We start from the raw sequence: 22,815 nt of genomic DNA, 5'->3' as shown, positions 1-22,815 counted from the left end.
TAATTAGCATGCTACTTGCAGTTTTTAATGTTATGGTGTTTTTACTTTGTTTGTGTTGAGGTAACACACTCATTTCTTGTGCTTTTGTCAATACACACGCATTTTTTATGATTTATTCACCAAGCACAGAGTTTTTGTCACCATTAAGCGTTATTGTGGCTGTGCAGTGTTCATTTGTTTCGTGACTTGTTTGTTTGGGATGTGGCATTGGATTTGAAGTTTTGGTGGTGTATAGTGTGTGTGTATTTCCAAGACAGGGAGGAAGGTGGGAGGAGGAGAGAGGGAGAGATGGAGGGGAGAGAGGGGGAGGGGGACGGAGGGGGGGAGAGAGAGAGAGAGAGAGAAAGAGAGAGAGAGAGAGAGAGAGAGAGAGAGAGAGAGAGAGAGAGAGAGATTTAATTTTAGAGGCTGGTCACATGCAGTTCTGGTCTGTGTGTTATTTATATAGTTCTTCTATTGTGGCAAAGAGGGTATTATTGCAAAGTGATTTGTTTAGTACTTCCTTACATTGGCTACTGATTTTTGGATGCGACAGTTTTCTTAATTTTTGGTAGAGGCTGTTACTTGTTTTAAGGAGTTTTAAGTTGGTTTCAATGTTTGGTGGATGGTGATTCTGTACTATTAGGTGATCTGCAAATGTTGAGTGTGAGCTATTGCTTTTCAGTGCTCTGAAGTGTTCTGTATACCTGGCTCTAAAATGCCAGCATGTTTGACCCACATAAACAGACTGACAGCAGTTGCAAGTTAGTTGATATATACCAGCTTGGCTGTATTTGTCAGTGTTGGTTGTATTTCTTCCAAGTCTCTTCAGTATTGTATATGCTATGTTAAGTCCTTGTGTCTTTAGTATATTTCCCAGCCTGTGTGTAACTTCATTGTTGTAAGTCATTAAGTGCCATTTATTGTCTATTGATCTGTTGTGACTTGCGTTATATATATACAATCCTGGAAATTGAAATAAGAACACCGTGAATTCATTGTCCCAGGAAGGGGAAACTTCATTGACACATTCCTGGGGTCAGATACATCACATGATCACACTGACAGAACCAAAGGCACATAGACACAGGCAACAGAGCATGCACAATGTCGGCACTAGTACAGTGTATATCCACCTTTCGCAGCAATGCAGGCTGCTATTCTCCCATGGAGACGATCGTAGAGATGCTGGATGTAGTCCTGTGGAACGGCTTGCCATGCCATTTCCACCTGGCGCCTCAGATGAACAAGCGTTCGTGCTGGACGTGCAGACCGCGTGAGACGACGCTTCATCCAGTCCCAAACATGCTCAATGGGGGACAGATCTGGAGATCTTGCTGGCCAGGGTAGTTGACTTACACCTTCTGGAGCATGTTGGGTGGCACGGGATACATGCGGACGTGCATTGTCCTGTTGGAACAGCAAGTTCCCTTGTCGGTCTAGAAATGGTAGAACGATGGGTTCGATGACGGTTTGGATGTACCGTGCACTATTCAGTGTCCCCTCGACGATCACCAGAGGTGTACGGCCAGTGTAGGAGATCGCTCCCTACACCATGATGCCGGGTGTTGGCCTTGTGTGCCTTGGTAGTATGCAGTCCTGATTGTGGCGCTCACCTGCACGGCGCCAAACACGCATACGACCATCATTGGCACCAAGGCAGAAGCGACTCTCATCGCTGAAGACGACACGTCTCCATTCGTCCCTCCATTCACGCCTGTCGCGACACCACTGGAGGCGGGCTGCACGATGTTGGGGCGTGAGCGGAAGACGGCCTAACGGTGTGTGGGACCGTAGCCCAGCTTAATGGAGACAGTTGCGAATGGTCCTCGCCGATACCCCAGGAGCAACAGTGTCCCTAATTTGCTGGGAAGTGGCGGTGCGGTCCCCTACGGCACTGCGTAGGATCCTACGGTCTTGGCGTGCATCCGTGCGTCGCTGCGGTCCGGTCCCAGGTCGACGGGCACGTGCACCTTCCGCCGACCACTGGCGACAACATCGAGGTACTGTGGAGACCTCACGCCCTACGTGTTGAGCAATTCGGCTGTACGTCCACCCAACCTCCCGTATGCCCACTATACGCCCTCGCTCAAAGTCCGTCAACTGCACATACGGATCACATCCACGCTGTCGCGGCATGCTACCAGTGTTAAAGACTGCGATGGAGCTCTGTATGCCACGGCAAACTGGCTGACACTGACGGCGGCGGTGCTCAAATGCTGCACAGCTAGCGCCATTCGACGGCCAACACCGCGGTTCCTGGTGTGTCCGCTGTGCCGTGCGTGTGATCATTGCTTGTACAGCCCTCTCGCAGTGTCCGGAGCAAGTATTGTGGGTCTGACACACCGGTGTCAATGTGTTCTTTTTTCCATTTCCAGGAGTGTATATATATCTGTGTGTGTGTGTACGTTTTGTGATTACGTGTTGCCTGTTTTTGTATTTTGTTGTTTATTTTACCTACAGTCTTTGTATCATACCCATTCTCTTGTGCAGTTTTCTTTTATTGTGTTCAGTTCTTCTGTGTAATAATTTTGTTCATGGGTGTTTTGTTCAGTCTGTGTAGTAAATATCTGGAGCTGGCTTCTTTCTGAGTTATGGCATGATTCAACTGGTTATGAATGATAGTGCTGGTGATTTTGGGTTTCCTATACATTGTGAATTCATGCTTGTTGTTTCTATTGTGAATGGTGAGATCTAAGAAAAAGAGGTTTTTGCCTGTTTGTGTTTCAATGGTGAATTGCATTTGTGGGTGAATGGAGTTTATGTCCTCATGAAGCTGTTTTGTATGAGACTGTGATTCATCATTTAGGCAAATTATACTATCTACATATCTGTACTAATATTTTATTTGGTACTACTTTGGTTTTACTATTTTGTGAAAGAACTGATTTTCTATCTGGCTGATGAAAATGTCAGCTAGAGAGATACTGTTTGAGGATCCCATAGGTAGTCCTTCTTGTGAGAGTAAAATTTTTTGTTGAATGTGAAGTAGTTTTGCTCTGTGATGAGCTTCAATACAGCTGCTAACTGTTGTATGTTCTCTTGTAGTAGGAGATTGCTTCCTATGATGTTGATGGCTTCTTTTGTTGGAATGTGACTGTACATGGAAATTATGTCAAATTAAATTAATGTGGCTCTGTTTGGAATGTTTTCATTTCTTATTTTTTCTATTAAGTCACTTGAGTTCTTTAGAGTTCAGTGTTTGGAGTGTGGGGCAACAGAAGAATGCTGAAGATTAGATGGATAGATCATGTAACTAATAAGGAGGTACTGAATAGAACTGGGAAGACAGGAAATTTGTAGCTCAACTTGACTAAAAGAAGGGATTGGTTGATAGTACACGTTCTTGGACATCAAAGGATCACCAATTTAGTGCTGGAGGGATGTGTAGGTGAGGGGGTGAGGGTAAAAATTGAAGAGGGAGACCAAGAGATGAATACAATAAGCAGATTTAGAAGGATGTCAGTTGGGGTAGTTATTCGGAGATGAAGAGGCTTGTGCAAGATAGAGTAGCATGGAGAGATGCATTAAACCTGTCTTTGGACTGAAGACCACAACAACAACCTATATAGAAGTCTAGTCGGCTAGTGTTTCTGAAATGGCAGTGCTCCTGGCCTCTGAGCCATAACAGGTCTGAGGCACCAGGTGTAATCGGGCAACTGTGACATTTGCTCCAGCTTTCCCGCCATGTCAGTGCCATCAGGAGCCCTGCCAGTGCTGTAACGTTAATGAACACTCGTTCTTGCACCAGGATGCCTAGTTACTGAGTCTTCATGAAATTGCTATGCACAATTGCTTACAAGAGCTGTGCAATAAGCCAGATGGTACTATGACACAATTCCTTCTTATACCTCATGGGTCCCTTTTAACCTGGGTTCTGGGTAACCTGCTTCCCCCTTCTTTTCTAGCCTTCCACCCCTCCCATTCAACATTTTCCTTTTTTGTCACCCTAGAGCAATAACCTGGTGTTCGACAATCTGAAAGTACTTTATTCATGTGTATTCCTATCAAAAGACAAGAACTGTAAGAGACAGAAGTGTAGTACTAAGTAAGTGCTGGGGAAAGGTAGCAAGAGGAGATGCACTGAAATTGTGTATTCTGGTGAGGCTCACGCATCCATTACTTTTTCATTTTTTTCCAGTATTAAAGTGTAGAGAAGTGCTTTCTACTGTGGGACAGTATAATAGTTATTGTTGATGCTTTAGTACTATTGATACACATACATAAAAGTAAAAGAGACAGACTGCCTAATATTTGAACCTAATAATTCGTTTGTAGCAAAGGAAAAAGGGATAAGTTGTGAAAGGTTAAACAGGATGGGCAGCTCAGTCAGACCCCACCATGAGAGTGACCCACCTGTACTGAGGATGAGGGTAGACAGAGTTGAAGGGGGTAGCGTCATGGACAGTAGGCTGGAGATAGTACACCAGTAAGCACTGAGCGAGCTTCAGTAAAAAGATAATGACAGAGTGAGAAGTAAAGATAAATTAGGGAGTAGAGAGGTGAATAGTGCAGTTAAGAATTTGGGACCAAAAAAGTCATAATAAATTTACACAAACATGTATACATTGGGTGTCTCTCCTAGGAGTTGTCAGGCACATTTTCTCTGGTATTTTGGCTTCATTTGTGTAATGTGGAGTCAGTACAAAGAAATACTGCTCATTGTGTCTTTTGTGCAACATCCAGTATCAACAAGAAGTGCCAGTTTGTTTCTTGTTAGAAACAAAATTATTTTTACAGCCATATCTTACATGTCCATTCTTTAGACCCAAAATAATCTAGTGCAATATTTGTTTTAGCAATATGTATTAACAGGGACAGTAAAACAAGAACAACTTGTCCCATCTCATGTACTGCCCTGTCCTGCACTGACTGTCACCGCTATGTACCAGTGCTACACAGCCACTGCTGCAATATTGGTTATTCTTCATGTTTTCCTGTTCCTGTTAACACATATTGCTAAACTGAATATTGCAGGAGATTAATTTTGGACCACTCTATCAAATGGGGGCATAGAATTCCACTTTAAAAATAATTTTGTTTGTAATACTGGGTGCCACATGGACACTGCACAGTGTACTATAGTTGACTGCTATATACACTCCAAGGCAAAAAAAAATTGATGCATCACAAATGATAGCAATTTCAGAAAAATTAGATGAACAACAAACAATGAGACCAGCTCTCTCTGAGGCCTCCCTCTTTCATCTTGTCCACCCTCATCATGAAACGTGAGTGCCCTGTCCTCCCATTTTAACCTTCACCACCCTATATCTGCTTTACCTCATACAATGGGGCAATTAGTCTGAAAGCATGGTATGGGTCTGTTTTACTTTTGAGTGTGTTAATCAGCAATACCATACGTTTTGCTTCCTGGGGGTTAGAACTTGCCAGCAATTCTGTTTGATAATTTATTAGGTTCCTTGACCGAATTTTCCTTTCATAAAATTTTTAATGATCTACACAAAAGAAGGATTACAACAGCCAGTTAATGTTTAAAGTGCTCATTCTAGATATAAGTCAGGAGAGTATTTCCTGTCTAATCAAATGATTTTCACACTGTGAGTCATGTATATTACTAAACATGGTTCTGTACTCTACTTGACTGCTATATATATATAATAGAAAGACACTTCCACATGGGAAAAATATATTAAAAACAAAGATTCCAAGACTTACCAAGCGGGAAAGCGCCGGTAGATAGGCACAATGAATAAAACACACAAACACACACACAGAATTTCGAGCTTTCGCAACCGGCGGCTGCTTCGTCAGGAAAGAGGGAAGGATGTGGGTTTTAAGGGAGAGGGTAAGGAGTCATTCCAATCCCGGGAGCGGAAAGACTTACCTTAGGGGGAAAAAAGGATAGGTATATACTCGCGCACACACACATATCCATCCATACATACACAGACACAAGCAGACATATTTAAAGGCAAAGAGTAAGGGCAGACTTACATCTCTGCCCTTACTCTTTGCCTTTAAATATGTCTGCTTGTGTCTGTGTATGTATGGATGGATATGTGTGTGTGTGTGTGTGTGTGTGTGTGTGCGCGAGTATATACCTATCCTTTTTTCCCCCTAAGGTAAGTCTTTACGCTCCCGGGATTGGAATGACTCCTTACCCTCTCCATTAAAACCCACATCCTTTCATCTTTCCTTTTCCTTTCCTCTTTCCTGACGAAGCAGCCACCGGTTGCGAAAGCTCGAAATTCTGTGTGTGTGTTTGTGTGTTTTATTCATTGTGCCTATCTACCGGCGCTTTCTTGCTTGATAAGTCTTGGAATCTTTGTTTTTAATATATATCTTTCAACAACTTCTTTGCCTCTGTACTTCCGCCTCGACTGACATCTCTGCTCTTACTCTTTGCCTTTAAATATGTCTGCTTGTGTCTGTGTATGTGCGGATGGATATGTGTGTGTGTGTGCGCGCGAGTGTACACCTGTCCTTTTTTTCCCCTAAGGGAAGTCTTTCCGCTCCCGGGATTGGAATGACTCCTTACCCTCTCCCTTAAAACCCACATCCTTTCGTCTTTCCCTCTCCTTCCTGAAGAAGCAACCATCGGTTGCGAAAGCTAACAATTCTGTGTGTGTGTTTGTGTGTCTTGTTCATGTGCCTGTCTGCCGGCGGTTTCCCACTTGGTATATATATATATATATATATATATATATATATATATATATATATATATATATATATACAATTTCTAGCTTTCGCAACCAACGGTTGCTACTTCAGGAAAGAGGGAAGGAGAGGGAAAGATGAAAGGATGTGGGTTTTAAGGGAGAGGGTAAGGAGTCATTCCAATCCAAGGAGCGGAAAGACTTACCTTAGGGGAGAAAAGGATAGGTATATACTCGCGTGTGCGCACGCACACACATATCCATCCGCACATACACAGACACAAGCAGACATATTTAAAGGCAAAGAGTAAGAGCAGAGATGTCAGTCGAGGCGGAAGTACAGAGGCAAAGAAGTTGTTGAAAGATATATATTAAAAACAAAGATTCCAAGACTTATCAAGCAAGAAAGCGCCGGTAGATAGGCACAATGAATAAAACACACAAACACACACACAGAATTTCGAGCTTTCGCAACCGGCGGCTGCTTCGTCAGGAAAGAGGGAAGGATGTGGGTTTTAAGGGAGAGGGTAAGGAGTCATTCCAATCCCGGGAGCGGAAAGACTTACCTTAGGGGGAAAAAAGGATAGGTATATACTCGCGCACACACACATATCCATCCATACATACACAGACACAAGCAGACATATTTAAAGGCAAAGAGTAAGGGCAGACTTACATCTCTGCCCTTACTCTTTGCCTTTAAATATGTCTGCTTGTGTCTGTGTATGTATGGATGGATATGTGTGTGTGTGTGTGTGTGTGTGTGTGCGCGAGTATATACCTATCCTTTTTTCCCCCTAAGGTAAGTCTTTACGCTCCCGGGATTGGAATGACTCCTTACCCTCTCCATTAAAACCCACATCCTTTCATCTTTCCTTTTCCTTTCCTCTTTCCTGACGAAGCAGCCACCGGTTGCGAAAGCTCGAAATTCTGTGTGTGTGTTTGTGTGTTTTATTCATTGTGCCTATCTACCGGCGCTTTCTTGCTTGATAAGTCTTGGAATCTTTGTTTTTAATATATATCTTTCAACAACTTCTTTGCCTCTGTACTTCCGCCTCGACTGACATCTCTGCTCTTACTCTTTGCCTTTAAATATGTCTGCTTGTGTCTGTGTATGTGCGGATGGATATGTGTGTGTGTGTGCGCGCGAGTGTACACCTGTCCTTTTTTTCCCCTAAGGGAAGTCTTTCCGCTCCCGGGATTGGAATGACTCCTTACCCTCTCCCTTAAAACCCACATCCTTTCGTCTTTCCCTCTCCTTCCTGAAGAAGCAACCATCGGTTGCGAAAGCTAACAATTCTGTGTGTGTGTTTGTGTGTCTTGTTCATGTGCCTGTCTGCCGGCGGTTTCCCACTTGGTATATATATATATATATATATATATATATATATACAATTTCTAGCTTTCGCAACCAACGGTTGCTACTTCAGGAAAGAGGGAAGGAGAGGGAAAGATGAAAGGATGTGGGTTTTAAGGGAGAGGGTAAGGAGTCATTCCAATCCAAGGAGCGGAAAGACTTACCTTAGGGGAGAAAAGGATAGGTATATACTCGCGTGTGCGCACGCACACACACACACACACACACACACACACACACACACACACACACATATATCCATCCATACATATACAGACACAAGCAGACATATTTAATATATTTTTCCCGTGTGGAAGTTTCTTTCTATTTTATATATATATAAGATGCACCATGAAGGAATTATCCAAAAGTGACAGAAATCTGCAGATGTGATGTACTATACAGACAAACAAATGATTGCAGTTTCAGAAAAATTAGATGATTTATTCAAGAGAAAGAGCTTCACAAATTGTGCAAGTCAGTGGCACACTGATCACCTCTGGCCTTTATGCAAGCAGTTATTCAGCTTGGCACTGATTTACAGAGCTGTTGGATGTCCTCCTAAGGAATATTGTGCCAAAATCTGTCCAAATTGGCATTTCAGATCATAAAAATCCCAGGCTGGTTGGAGGGTCCTGCCCATAATGTTCCAAATGTTTTCAATTTATGAGAGACCTGGAAACCTTGCTGGCTGAGGTAGGTTTTGACAAGGTCAAAGACAAGCAGTAGAAATTCTTGCTGTAGGTGGGTGGGCATTATCTTGCTGAAATGTCAGCCCAGGATGACTTACCATGGAGAGCAACAAAATGGGGTGTAGAATGTTGTTGATGTAATGCTGTGCTGTAGGGGTGCCACGAATGACAATCAAGTGGGTCCTGCTATGAAAAGAAATGGCACCCCAGACCATCACTTCTGGTTGTCAGGCCATATGGTGGGTGACAGTCAGATTGGGCATCTCCAGACATATCTTTGGCATGGAATCTCTTTGGCTGGATTAGAATTGTCTTCAGTGATGAGCCCCACTTCGAACAGAGCCCCAATGACCATGAAGACGTGTCTGGAGATGCCTTGGACAGCTGTGGGATGTACTGCAAAGAATAACTGCTTGCACAAAGGCCAGAGATGGACCAACACATTATTGACTTGCACAATTTGTGACACTCTTTCTCTTGAATAAATCATTCAATTTTTCTGAAATAGTAATATTTTTTCTGCGCATGTACACACATCTATTGCTGTTCATTCCTTTTGGAGAATTCCTTCATCATGTGTTGTTTTTTGTCTTACGAGTGTAGTTGAAAGGAAAAAACAAAACTGCTTTATGACATAGGCAACATACTACTGACTGTGAGACAAAGGCTGTTTGCTCAATGAGGGAAACCCTATGGTTTGAAAGAAACCTTTGAAATATGTCTTAATCAGATTCTGTGAGACCATGTGAGCCAAAGCTACTTGGTTACATACTTTATAGAATGCTTACCAGAAAATTTTTAACATTTAATTAAAGATTTATTAAAACACAGAAAATTGTCAGTGAGTAAATGACACATTACAGTGAGGAGTTCTGAACTACTGTGAAGACCTCCTGTACATAATATAGGGAATGTGCCACAAGAAAATGTTTCAACTTGGATGTGAATACTTTGGGTTAATCACTCAACTTTTTTCAATTCTGAAGAACCATATCAAAAATGGAACCTGGTGAATAGTGCACACTTTCTATTCAATGCTTAAGAAGTTTAATCCAAATGTATATTGTTTTTTGCATCTAATGTTCACTGAATAAATGTTGCAGTGTCTTTTTAATGAGTCAATGCTGTTAACAACAAATCACATCAAGGAACAAATGCATGTGGATGGCAGAGCTACAATTCTGAGATACTTGAACCACAGTCTACATGAAGTTCACAAACTGGCACTGCAGATCTGTTTGGTCAACCTTTTCTGGGCTAAGTGTGCACAGAATTGCCACAAAATATAACACCACACAAAATAATAGTGTCAAAGTATGAAAAGCAAACAAACATTCACATTTCAGAGTCAGAGGCAGTGGAGATTATTCTTATAGTGAAAATAGCAGCACTCAGTTTCTTCACTGTGTGCCTGACCAATTTGGGACAGTGAAATTTTACTTTGGCAAGAGTTCTGTGTCAGTAACTGTATGCATTACATTTTATTGCAGTTGAACGTTAATCTGTTCTCTGAAAGCCATGTGCTCATTTTACTGACTGCCTTATTATAATAATGCTTGAGGCACCCACAAAGAGATTTTTTAGGCTGGCTGCCAAGTTTAGCAGCAGGTCATTGACATTCATCAAGATAAGTGATGGACCCAGAACAAAGCCCTGTGGCACCCCCCTGTCAGATTTAAACTTCTTCGCTGCTTGTTGACCTTCTGCTTCCTACGTTCCAAATATGAAGTAAATCACTTTGAGAATTTTCACCAATCCCATAATATTTCAAGCTATGGAAACGTACTGCATGGTCCACTCAACCAAATGTTTTTGTTGAATCAAAGAAAATACTTATTGTCCTCAAACTATTGTTTAGCCCTGCTGGTGCCTCACACACAAAAGCATAAATTGCATTCTCCACTGATACTCCTTTCCTGAAGCCAAACTACTTGTCTGACTCTAATTTATGTGTACTGAGACATGGCACTACTCTTTTATTATGTAGTACACTGATCTTCATGATTCTAATTGATACAATAGTCTCAGAACACCAGCTTTCAAGAGTTCTGCATATTCACCTGTATCACTGAAATTTGATTGAACTTGTCAGCTATTGACAGGGAATGGTTATTAAATATTTTATGCAAATCTGGTGGATCAATAACAGTTTCATTTTCACACAAGAGAAGTGTAATAAACTGAAAACCCACATCATACCCTGATGCCTGTTTCACAATTAACCACATATTTTTAATTTTGCTATTCTCTTGGAGTTCTGCATTGTTTTGGCCTATCTGATGAGTTCTTCAGCATTTGTAACCAGGATCTGACTGTTCATCATGTTATGATACAGATTCCGTTTCCTAATGTCATTAGTTATCCAAGTTGATTGCTTATTAGTTTATTTATTTATTTATTCATCCATGGAACAATAAATATTGTATGGATGTCGTCAGTTTACAACACATGAGCACACATTTAGATTTACAATGAAACAGGTTTCTCATAGTAATGCATATCTGCCTGCAATTTTTTAAAGGACACGATTTCAATGAAAGTGACAAAGATCTGAAGAAATATATTATATTTGTCATTCAAGTTGTCTGTATTGAAGGCTGCTTGCTAAGTTTTCCCTTCTACATTGGCTTTAAATGTCTGCAATACAAGGGAACTCACAATATCCCCACATATTTTGTTTACTGCTTTGAGATATGCCTCTGCCTTGATTCCTTTCAATATTCTGTCCCTGCATGATCTGACAGGACATTGCTACTTTTTTTTAACACTGCACTCATCCACTAAAGAACAATATAGGAAGTTATTTTCTATGTTCCTACTGTTTTCCTGAAGTGTAATTGGAATGTACGTGGTCTGTACCAGTTTATAAGATTCTCTGGAGAATCAATGAGAAAGTTTATGCTGACACCTCACGCAAGATCAACTTCATGTATTTCTAAAACAATTAGCCCAGCACAGTTTAAGGTGAGGAAGGAAAAACCATGTAGTCTGTAGAGGCCAGTGGTAAAACAAAAATTTCAATTATTTGGTGTTTATGGTACAGTGTTTTGATATGTTAATTCTTTTGAATGACACATTACATTGGGTAGAAATCACGACTCTTTCCTTCTAAACGAGTTCCTTAAACAGAAATCAGATAAGATGTAACACTCCAAAGGAACGTTATTATTTCCTTCCTATGTAATTGATGCTCCGAGGTATACATAAGGTCAGTGCCAAGTTCTATTAGGAATTCACCGACTTTACTTTTAATTCCTGTAATATTTTGATGAAATATATTTTTAAAACTAAACTCGATTTCTTTAGCGGACATTAGCCTTTGTGCTACTAATTTAGTATTCCAAACATTACACAATTCGCCAGTTGTTATTTTTGGGATAACATTTTGTATTCAACAAGTAAAATTGCAATTCCTGTAATTATTACGACAGCAAAATTGGCTAACAGTTAATAATTCAATGATTACAGCGGATATAATTTAAAATATAATGATTTTGGAAGTGCACTTACTTTAAAGGCAGATCAAATTTAACTTCTTTATCTTCCCACATCGTTTTCTCCATACCGTCACCGCAGCGTCTGTCGTTCGTCCTATACACACTGAACAATGCCATACGCACAAACGTAAATTAACAAGTTGCGTCTGCGTACTATATTTGTTTACCGACTCTGTTACCGTAGCAACCGTGACTGCCTTGAAAGAAGCAGCAGCTGACATCTGCTGGACGAACACTAAACACAAGTAGAGGTAACTAACATACGCCGATGACATCTATTGGGCGTGTGGAACACTATACAAGGGAACAACACGAATAGCGAAACGCCTCATAACATGTGACGGACGCGGCAAACATTAGATACAAGCAGGGCTAATTAATGGAGACAGCCAAACAGGAGAACTGTTGGCTGAACTCTACGCGCGAAACGCAAAATTATTGTTCATGCATCAGTTAGGCGTACAGTTTTAATGCAAGGAAGATTTGCGTCAGTATACACCTTACTGCATGGTGTAACTTCATTCGTGGCCTGAGTCCTAGAGATATTTCATCACATTGGATATGAAGAACCTGTTACGAACCTGAGATAGTGGCCATGTATTACTGGCATTATCAGCGACGTCAATCCTGCTATATTCAACTACAAAATATGTCTCGCCCCTTTCAGAGAACAATGAAGGCAAGTTACTGACTTAATTGCTTGTCAGTCTGATTCTCTCAGCCGTTAAAAACTTATTCCATTCCTGAATCGTTGTAGGAAACAATTATTTTCTTATCGTTTGAATAAATCTGTATTATGTGGCGTACCGTACGTGAATTGATTGATTCCTAATGTTTACAAAGGTTTCTTCCCCTCAAAATGCACATGTAAACTTAACTTATGAGTGAATACATAATACGTCACGTGCAACAATGAAATTCAAATAAACTTTACCATTGCAGCAGACCAGAGTAAAGAGGAGATAAGAAGAGACGCTACTTAAATACGTATTGCAATCAAGTGGACACCACCATGTGAAACGAACTTTTGGTAAGTTTACTGAGTAGCTGAGAACATCTGCTGTCAAAGAGACAGAAAATATATCTATCCCTCTGGCTTCCGTTTTGTTTCCACAACAGCCTCGCGGAGCTTCCGACGTTACTGTTTCCAGAAAAGTAACTGAACAGTAATGTATCTCTTCTATTTATCCGCAGTACTTTAAATCTATTTGCGTTTAGAGTCAATAGGCAGTTCCTGTGCCGACCTCTGATCATCTGCAGGCCTTCCTGCTTTTCGCTAGTCATCTGACGTTGCAACTTTCCTAAAGATAAAAATACCGTTCGCAGTGAGCCTCCCCGAGCTCCCGGAGTTGTCTTAATCATTTAGTAATATTTTAAACATCTTAATCACCTATTTACACCTAATGTAATACGTGTTCAGATACAAAATCTGAACGAAGCTAAAATGGACACATGGGAGCAATGCGAGAAGCTTCTTCCAATGAGTTAGAAAGGAAAAAAGAATTGTGTACCAAACTGGCGAAATCCTGACGAGTTTTGATGTTACTGTACATGACTGGGGGTGACTATGATCGCTAGACGCCAGTAGATTCTCCTCTGTGCTGAAAGCTCCTACTGGACTTTCAAAGTGCCTGGTAGCTCCCTATGCTGCCATGACCAGCTTTCATTTCCTACTGTGTTGCTTAGAAGAAGGCTAGCGGAGAGCCTACAATCAACCTGTCTGTGACCTAGACACACTGGACCTACACCTGGAGCGGTTTCATATGACTCGTGTTTATCCCACGCACCGTGACAGCAAAACCAGTGCCTGGATTCAACATTCTAGCGGTTATACAGGTTATTCATGCAGCAACCTCTCACATTTCCATTGGCTTATCTTGCGCGAACGTTAACCTGTGATCTTGCGATGTTAACCACTTAAATATGTCACGTAAACAAATGTATTCCTCAAATTTTACTACTCTACATTAATTATTTTTTGGTGTTGTGATTGGTTCCCGTCAGTGTACTTTAAACACAACGTATAATGTCTCTGCAAGATATACATCATGTTGCGGGCCCACAAGGATAAAATCAGCCGTTTAAGGTCTGATGTTACCGGCAGCCTACTAATGAGACGGAAATTCCCTAACCAGGCTGCTGCCGGTCTCCGACCAAGGGTGCGAGGCGGCACATAATTGTTGCAGGGAGTCTGTTACCTGTTCTCGTCTCGGATGCCACACGCAAATACACTACTGGCCATTAAAATTGCTACACCAATATTCCGGAGGTAAAATAGTCCCCCAAGCGGATCTCCGGGCGGGAACTATTCAAGAGAACGTCGTTATCAGGAGAAAGAAAACTGGCGTTCTACGGATCGGAGCGTGGAATGTCAGATCCCTTAATCGGGCAGGTAAGCTAGAAAATTTAAAAAGGGAAATGGATAGGTTGAAGATAGATATAGTGGGAATTAGTGAAGTTCGGTGGCAGGAGGAACAAGACTTTTGGTCAGGTGAATACAGGGTTATAAATACAAAATCAAATAGGGGTAATGCAGGAGTAGGTTTAATAATGAATAAAAAAATAGGACTGCGGGTAAGCTACTACAAATAGCATAGTGAACGCATTATTGTGGCCAAGATAGACACGAAGCCCATGCCTACTACAGTAGAACAAGTTTATATGCCAACTTGCTCTGCAGATGATGAAGAAATTGATAAAATGTATGATGAGATAAAATAAATTATTCAGGCAGTCAAGGGAGACGAAAATTTAATAGTCATGGGTGACTGGAATTCGAGAGTAGGAAAAGGGAGAGCAGGAAACATAGTGGGTGAATATGGATTGGGGGAGAGAAATGAAAGAGGAAGCCGTTTGGTAGAATTTTGCACAGAGCATAACTTAATTATAGCTAACACTTGGTTCAAGAATCATAAAAGAAGGTTGTGTACGTGGAAGAAACCTGGAGATACTAGAAGGTATCAGATAGATTATATAATGGTAAGACAGAGATTTAGGAACCAGGTTTTAAATTGTAAGACATTTCCAGGGCCAGATGTGGACTCTGACCACAATCTATTGGTTATGAAATGTAGATTAAAACGGAAGAAACTGCAAAAAGGTGGGAATTAAAGGAGATGGGACCTGGATAAACTGACTAAACCAGAGGTTGTACAGAGGTTCAGGGAGAGCATAAGGGAACAATTGACAGGAATGGGGAAAAGAAAAACAGTAGAAGAAGAATGAGTAGCTCTGAGGGATGAAGTAGTGAAGGCAGCAGAGGATCAAGTAGGTAAAAAGACGGGGGCTAGTAGAAATCCTTAGGCAACAGAAGAAATATTGAATTTAATTGATGAAAGGAGAAAATATAAAAACGCAGTAAATGAAGTAGGCACAAGGGAGTTCAAACGTCTCAAAAATGAGTTCGACAGGAAGTGCAAAATGGCTAAGCAGGGATGGCTAGAGGACAAATGTAAGGATGTAGAGGCTTATCTCACTAGGGGTAAGATAGATACTGCCTAAGGGAAATTAAAGAGACCTTTGGAGAAAAGAGAGCCACTTGTATGAATATCAAGAGCTAAGATGGCAACCCAATTCTGAGCAAAGGAGGGAAAGCAGAAAGGTGGAAGGAGTATATAGAGCGACTATACAAGGACGATATACTTGAGGGAAATGTTATAGAAAGGGAAGAGGATGTAGATGAAGATGAAATGGGAGATACGAAACTGCGTGAAGAGTTTGACAGAGCACTGAAGGACCTAAATAGAAACAAGGCCCCAGAAGTAGACAACATTCCATTAGAACTACAGACAGCCTTGGGGGAGCCAGTCCTGACAAAACTCTACCATCTGGTGAGCAAAATGTATGAGACAGGCCAAATACTCTAAGACTTCAAGAAGAATATAAATATTCCAATTCCAAAGAAAGCAGGCATTGACAGATGTGAAAATTACCGAACTATCAGTTTAATAAGTCACGGCTGCAAAATACTAACGCGAATTCTTTACAGACGAATGGAAAAACTGGTAGAAGCTGACCTCGGGGAAGATCAATTTGGATTCCGTAGAAATATGGGAACACGTGAGGCAATACTGACCCTACGACTTATCTTAGAAGCTAGATCAAGGAAGGGCAAACCTACGCTTCTAGAATCTACATCTTTTGTAGACTTAGAGAAAGCTTTTGACAATGTTCACTGGAATACTCTCTTTCAAATTCTGAAGGTGGCAGGGGTAAAATATAGGGAGCGAAAGCTATTTATAATTTGTACAGAAACCAGATGGCAGTTAAAATAGTCGAGGGACATGAAAGGGAAGCAGTGGTTGGGAAGGGAGTGAGACAGGGATGTAGCCTCTCCCCGATGTTATTGAATCTGTATATTGAGCAAGCAGTAAAGGAAACGAAAGAAAAATTCGGAGTAGCTATTAAAATCCATTTAGAAGAAATAAAAACTTTAAGGTTCGCCGATGACATTGTAATTCTGTCAGAGACAGCGAGGGACTTGGGAGAGCAGTTGAATGGAATGGACAGTTCTTGAAGGAAGGATATACGATGAACGTCACCAAAAGCAAAACGAGAATAATGGAATGTCGTCCAGTTAAGTCAGGTGATGCTGAATGAATTTGATTGGGAAAAGAGACACTTAAAGTAGTAGACGAGTTTTGCTATTTGGGAAACAAAATTACTGATGATGGTCGATGTAGGGAGGATATAAAATGTAGACTGGCAACGGCAAGAAAAGCGTTTCTGTAGAAGAGAAATTTGTTAACATCGAGTATAGATTTAAGTGTCAGGAAGTCGTTTCTGAAAGTATTTGTATGGCGTGTAGCCATATATGGAAGTGAAACATGGACGATAAATAGTTTGACAAGAAGAGAATAGAAGCTTTGGAAATGTGGTGCTACAGAAGAATGCTGAAGATTAGATGGGTAGATCACATAACTAATGAGGAGGCATTGAATAGACTTGGGGAGAAGAGGAGTTTGTGGCACAACTTGACAAGAAGAATGGACCGGTTGGTAGGACATGTTCTGAGGCATCAAGGGATCACAAATTTAGCATTGGAGGGCAGCGTGGAGGGTAAAAATCGTAGAGAGAGACCAAGAGATAAATACACTACGCAGATTCAGAAGGATGTAGGTTGCAGTAAGTACTGGGAGATGAAGAAGCTTGCACAGGATAGAGTAGTATGGAGAGGTGCATCAGACCAGTCTCAGGACTGAAGACAACAACAATAACAACAACACACCAAGAAGATAAGCAGATGATAAACTGGTATTCATTGGACTAGAAGTGACAAGTAATTACATTTTGCCGCGCGGGATTAGCCGAGCGGTCTAGGGCGCTGCAATCACGGACTATGCGCTGATCCCAGCAGAGGTTCGAGTCCTTCCTCGGGCATGGGTGTGTGTGTGTGTGTTTGTACTTAGGATAATTTAGGTTAAGTAGTGTGTAAGTTTAGGGACTGATGACCTTAGCAGTCAAGTTTCATAAGATTTCACACACATTTCAACATTTTTTAAATTACATTTCACGCAATTTGAGTGCATAGATCCTGAGAAATCAATACCCAGAACAATCACCTCTGGTCGTAATAACGGCCTTGATACGCCTGGGCAGTGAGTCAAACAGAGCTTGGTTGGCGTTTACAGGTACAGCTGTCCATGCAGCTTCAACACGATACCACAGTTCATCAAGAGTAGTGACTGGCGTATTGTGACATGCCAGTTGCTCAGCCACCATTGACCAGACGTTTTCAATTGGTGAGAGATCTGGAGAATGTGCTGGCCAGCAGCCGAACATTTTCTGTATCCAGAAAGGCCCGTACAGGATCTTCAACGTGCGGTCGTGGATTATCCTGCTGAAATGTAGGGTTTCGCAGGGATCGAATGAAGGGTAGAGCCACGGATCGTAACACATCTGAAATGTAACGTCCACTGTTCAAAGTGCCGTCAATGCGAACAAGAGGTGTCTGAGATGCCGGCCGGAGTGGCCGTGTTGTTCTGGGCGCTACGGTCTGGAACCGAGCGACCGCTACGGTCGCAGGTTCGAATCCTGCCTCGGGCATGGATGTGTGTGATGTCCTTTGGTTAGTTAGGTTTAATTAGTTCTAAGTTCTAGGCAACTAATGACCTCAGAAGTTAAGTCGCATAGTGCTCAGAGCCATTTGAACCATTTGACTGAGACGTGTAACCAATGGCACCCCATACCATCATGCCGGGTGATACGCCAGTATGGCGATGACGAATACACGCTTACAATGTGCGTTCACCGTGATGTCGCCAAACACGGTTGCGACCATCATTATGCTGTAAACAGAACCTGGATTCATCCGAAAAACTGACGTTTTGCCATTCGTGCACCCAGGTTCGTCGTTGAGTACAACCATCGCAGGCGCTCCTGTCTGTGATGCAGCGTCAAGGGTAACCGCAGCCATGGTGACCGAGCTGATAGTCCATGTTGCTGGAAAAGTCGTCGAACTGTTCGTGCAGATGGTTGTTGTCTTGCAAACGTCCCCATCTGCTGACTCAGGGATCGAGACGTGGTTGCATGATCCGTTATATCCATGCGGATAATATGCCTGTCATCTCGACTGCTAGTGATATGAGGCCGTTGGGATCCAGCACGGCGTTTCGTATTACCCTCCTGAACCCACCGATTCCATATTCTGCTAACAGTCATTGGATATCGACCAACGCGAGCAGCAATGTCTCGATACGATAAACCGCAATCGCGATAGGCTACAACCCGACCGTTATCAAAGTCGGAAACGTGGTGGTACGAATTTCTCCTCTTTACACGAGGCATCACAACAACGTTTCACCAGACAACGCCGGCAACTGCTGTTTGTGTATGAGAAATCTGTTGGAAACTTTCCTCATGTCAGCACGTTGTAGGCGTCGCCACCGGCGCCAACCTTGTGTGAATGCTCTGAAAAGCCAATTATTTACATATCACAGTCTCTTCTTCCTGCCGGTTAAATTTCGCGTATGTAGCGCGTCATTTTCGTGGTGTAGCAGTTTTAATGGCCAGTAGTGTATAAAGGGCTTACGACGTGCTTGGTGCACAATACGGCGATCTACTCTTGTGGCGGTTGGACGTGGTCGACCGGAACCTTCAGGATGAGTATGCCTGCCCTTTCATTCCCATTCAGTCCTAGAGTCCCTGTCCAAATTATTAGACACACTGCAAATTTTTAATGTTATCTGTAATAATTACGTGCTGAGTACTATGTTTAATGCGATTAATCGGAAAATTTATGATAGTTATTCAGGGCACTTATTACGTTGTTGAATTTTGTATCTGTTGTTGCTACATGGTATTGGATTGTTGACTCATTGTAGGTATCAACGTGCAGAATACAGCGTACAGGAAAGGACCTGTTCTGTGGCGTTCTCGTATGTAACTAGTGTAATACCACAGTCTAACATATGTTAGACTGTAGTAATACTTTGTTCGCTTTGATGATCGATTTAGTAATATCGACATCACAACTGATTGTTTAAGAGCCAAATATTACTAATTGTGTCATTTAAAAATGGGTAAAAGAGGGGACATTTCACTACGTAAAATAGCCGATAAAATCTCTTGATGAGGCTAATGTGAATGCAGCTGAATGCACTGTTCGCAGAAAGTTGAAGGATATTGATTTCAAGGCCTGTCGACTCACTAGAAAAGTTAACAGCCACAATAAAAGCAAAGCGTCTGCAGTGATGTAAACAGTGGTGTGATCAGTATGTGGACTTCCGGAGATCGATAATTCAACTTTAAAATTATTATTTACGGTATGATAAAACCTATGTACATTTATTCATAGTATATTAATTATGTTTCTTAATTTTTACAAGTATGCACGTTGAAATATTAACTAAAAAATCTCATTATGTACGCCGTCGAACAGGAGTAAAATTTCATCCCGACTGCATTATTCAGAATGAGCTCTGAATGAGCATTTTCCCCTGAACAGGATTAGTTGCTCATCAACCGCTGCAGAGTTTTGACAGTGATAAGTAAAAGAATCTCATACTTCTCTTCCCTTGTATGTGCCAGCTTGTCATGCATTTTTCTGAAGGCGAGTATTTCCAACATCGTGATATATAAAACATCAAAGAGCATAAAGAGTTCGATACCTATTATGAGATAAAGAATCGTGAAAAACTGATGTTTTGATACAGGAATCATTGCTCGACAGCACGCTGAAAGGCTCCTTCGGAGAATTCAGAGCACCCATTACAAGCAGCACTCCAACAAACGAATACATATCTTCAACAGCAAACCTGTTGCGATATACTTCTTCATTATTTCTTAATTTCCAAACCTCTGTATTTCTTTGTGCACCGAGTATTTTTCGAATGATTTGAGTTTGTGTAATTTGTAATTGAATACTAAACATTCACTTGCATAGAGACATTCTGGTTTTACTGCTGTGTTGTAGTGCTGTATTTTCAAATTTTTAAGCAGAAACCATTTGTTGCAAATGTACTCTATTTTACGTACTCTTTCGTTTACAGCGAATTTTCTAAGCCATTTTCTTGAATCATTTCCCTAAATATTTAAATTTATTAACTCTTTTTATATGTCCAATATCTTTTTCTGGGGCATCTTTGTGTTTATTATAAATTTTGTTTCTTCTACAGAAATTCTTAAACCTGTTTTGTTGACTATTTCTTCTAAGAGATTGATTTGTATTTCTGAATTTGTTAGGTTTTCAAAAAGAATGGCAAAATCATCTGCAAATGCTAGACAATGGATTTCAGTACCTTTGTTCTTAGTCCCCAGTCTTACTGGTGGTAACTTACGTTCTTTTAGTTTTTGTTTCCATCCTCTTATTATTTTCTCTAGGACACAATTGAAGAGAAATGGAGACAGGCCGTCACCTTGCCTTACACCTGCTTTTACTTCGAATGCTTTAGATATTTCACCCAAAATTTTTGTTTTGGTTTCTATGAATGTTTTCTGAATAAAGTTTGCTAGTTTACATTTAACGCCAAATTTTCGGATCACTTTATCTAATGTTTCCTTATAAGCTGAATCAAATGTCTTTTTAAAATCTATAAATGTTACAACTATGTCTTTAGCGTTTGTGAGACTTTGACGGAGTATGGACTTTAGGTTGAAAATCTGTTCTGAGCAAAATCTGTTCTTTCTATATCCACTCTGTTATTCTACCACATGGCTATCATGCTTGTTTCTACCTTGTTTAGTATTATTGTTAAAAATATTTTATAACCGTCTGGCAACAGAGATATACCTCTGTAGTTGTTTACATCATGCTTATCCCCTTTATTGTGCAAAGGATGGATAAGAGCCATTTACAGTTTTCTGGAATCTTTTCAGTTTCCCATGTTTCTTCAAACATGATCTAAAGGTTAGTTATAATTTTTGGTTGAGACCATTTTATAAGTCCAGCTGTAATACAATCTTCTCCTCTGGATTTGTTGTTTTTCAGGGTATTTATTGCTTTTTTAATTTCTTCAGCTGTAGGCGGTGGATCTGCTTCTGTGTTGTCGTGAAGATCTGGAAATTCTAGCTTACAGTTCAGTTCTTCACAGTTCAAGAGTTGTTCAAAGTAATTTCTTGGAAGTTCACAGTTCTGGTATTGTTTAGGCCTATTTTACTATTGTCATCTCTGAAGCAAATACCTGGAGCTTGGTAGCTCTTTAGATAATTTTTAAACATCTGATAGAAACTCCGGGAGTTATTTTTAACAAAACTGTTTTGTATGGTCAGAAGCTGTGACTTTTCAAAAGATTGTTTAGCACTCTTTATTATTTTTGCTGTTTCTTTCCTTTGCATTTTAAATTCATCAAGGTGCTCTGTTTTCCCAAAACATTTCCATAGCTTCGTTTTAATTTTAATCAGGTAATGATCAGAGTTAAATTTCCTGTTTTATGTTACTTTTACATTCATGATTTCTTGAGTATTGCTTTGACAAATAGCCACGTGATCTAATGGGGCGTCCCCTAGTATTACATTTGGATATATACTTGTTTTTGCTTTTCTTCGCAATTTTTTGAAGGAAGTTGACGTTAACTTCAACTAAAAAGTTTTTAAAAGATTAATTAGTCTTGTACATTTTTTTCGTTCTTTCATGGTCTGGATATTCTCCTACTGTTCTCGAAATTTTTTTCTCTCCCTATTTGTGCATTAGAATCCTCTTGTAGTATCACAACGCTTTATCTTGGAGTTTTGATATTTCCTCTTTCAAAAGCTCCCAAAATCCTTCCACTTTGCCCGGATTTTTCTTATTGTCATCATTGGATTTGAATTTTTATGAATATAGAAGGCGGTACCAAGTACTGCCATATCTTTTATAATTTTTTTGAAGGTTTACCTTTGAAAATTATGTGATGTTTATTTTCTGTAACGTTTTCGTCCAAAAACCTTGCTTCTTGTCGTACCAAAATTTGTGTTTCAGGCGTACGTAAGAGAATTTCAAGTTCTTTCCGATTATGGATTTTTGTAATGAGTTTATATTCAAGGTGCGCGCGAAGAATTTCATTTTGAACTTGAGTTTTGAAGGATACCAAGGATGTTTCGACTCATCCTTACTGCGGATGTTGGGACTCTCCAGAACCCAAGGTTCTGATGCCCTGCATAAAGCAATGGCAGAATACTCTTTCGAGTAACCACCTGCGGCAAATGCTTACTTTTAGCGAACTTTCCATTCTACAACTGAAATTGTACAT

General features: G+C 40.7%; 1 protein-coding gene across 3 annotated transcripts in view; it reads right to left on the bottom strand.

The window, feature by feature from the left end:
* The window catches only part of LOC126299350 (Bardet-Biedl syndrome 5 protein homolog), an 80,697-nt gene extending 68,326 nt beyond the window's left edge, over window positions 1–12,371 (bottom strand). For 2 of the 3 annotated variants that reach the window (XM_049991204.1, XM_049991205.1), the window contains exon 1: window positions 12,162–12,347. In XM_049991204.1, coding sequence (XP_049847161.1) covers window positions 12,162–12,265 — 104 coding nt within the window. In that variant the 5' untranslated portion in view covers window positions 12,266–12,347. Of the gene's footprint in view, window positions 1–12,161 lie in introns of all 3 variants that reach the window. The other variant, XM_049991203.1, reaches the window with a different exon arrangement.
* Window positions 12,372–22,815: the final 10,444 nt, after the last annotated feature.

Source organism: Schistocerca gregaria, chromosome X (genome assembly GCF_023897955.1).
Source record: "Schistocerca gregaria isolate iqSchGreg1 chromosome X, iqSchGreg1.2, whole genome shotgun sequence".
NCBI classification, from domain to species: domain Eukaryota; kingdom Metazoa; phylum Arthropoda; class Insecta; order Orthoptera; family Acrididae; genus Schistocerca; species Schistocerca gregaria.
This window is presented reverse-complemented; position numbering and strand designations above follow the sequence as displayed.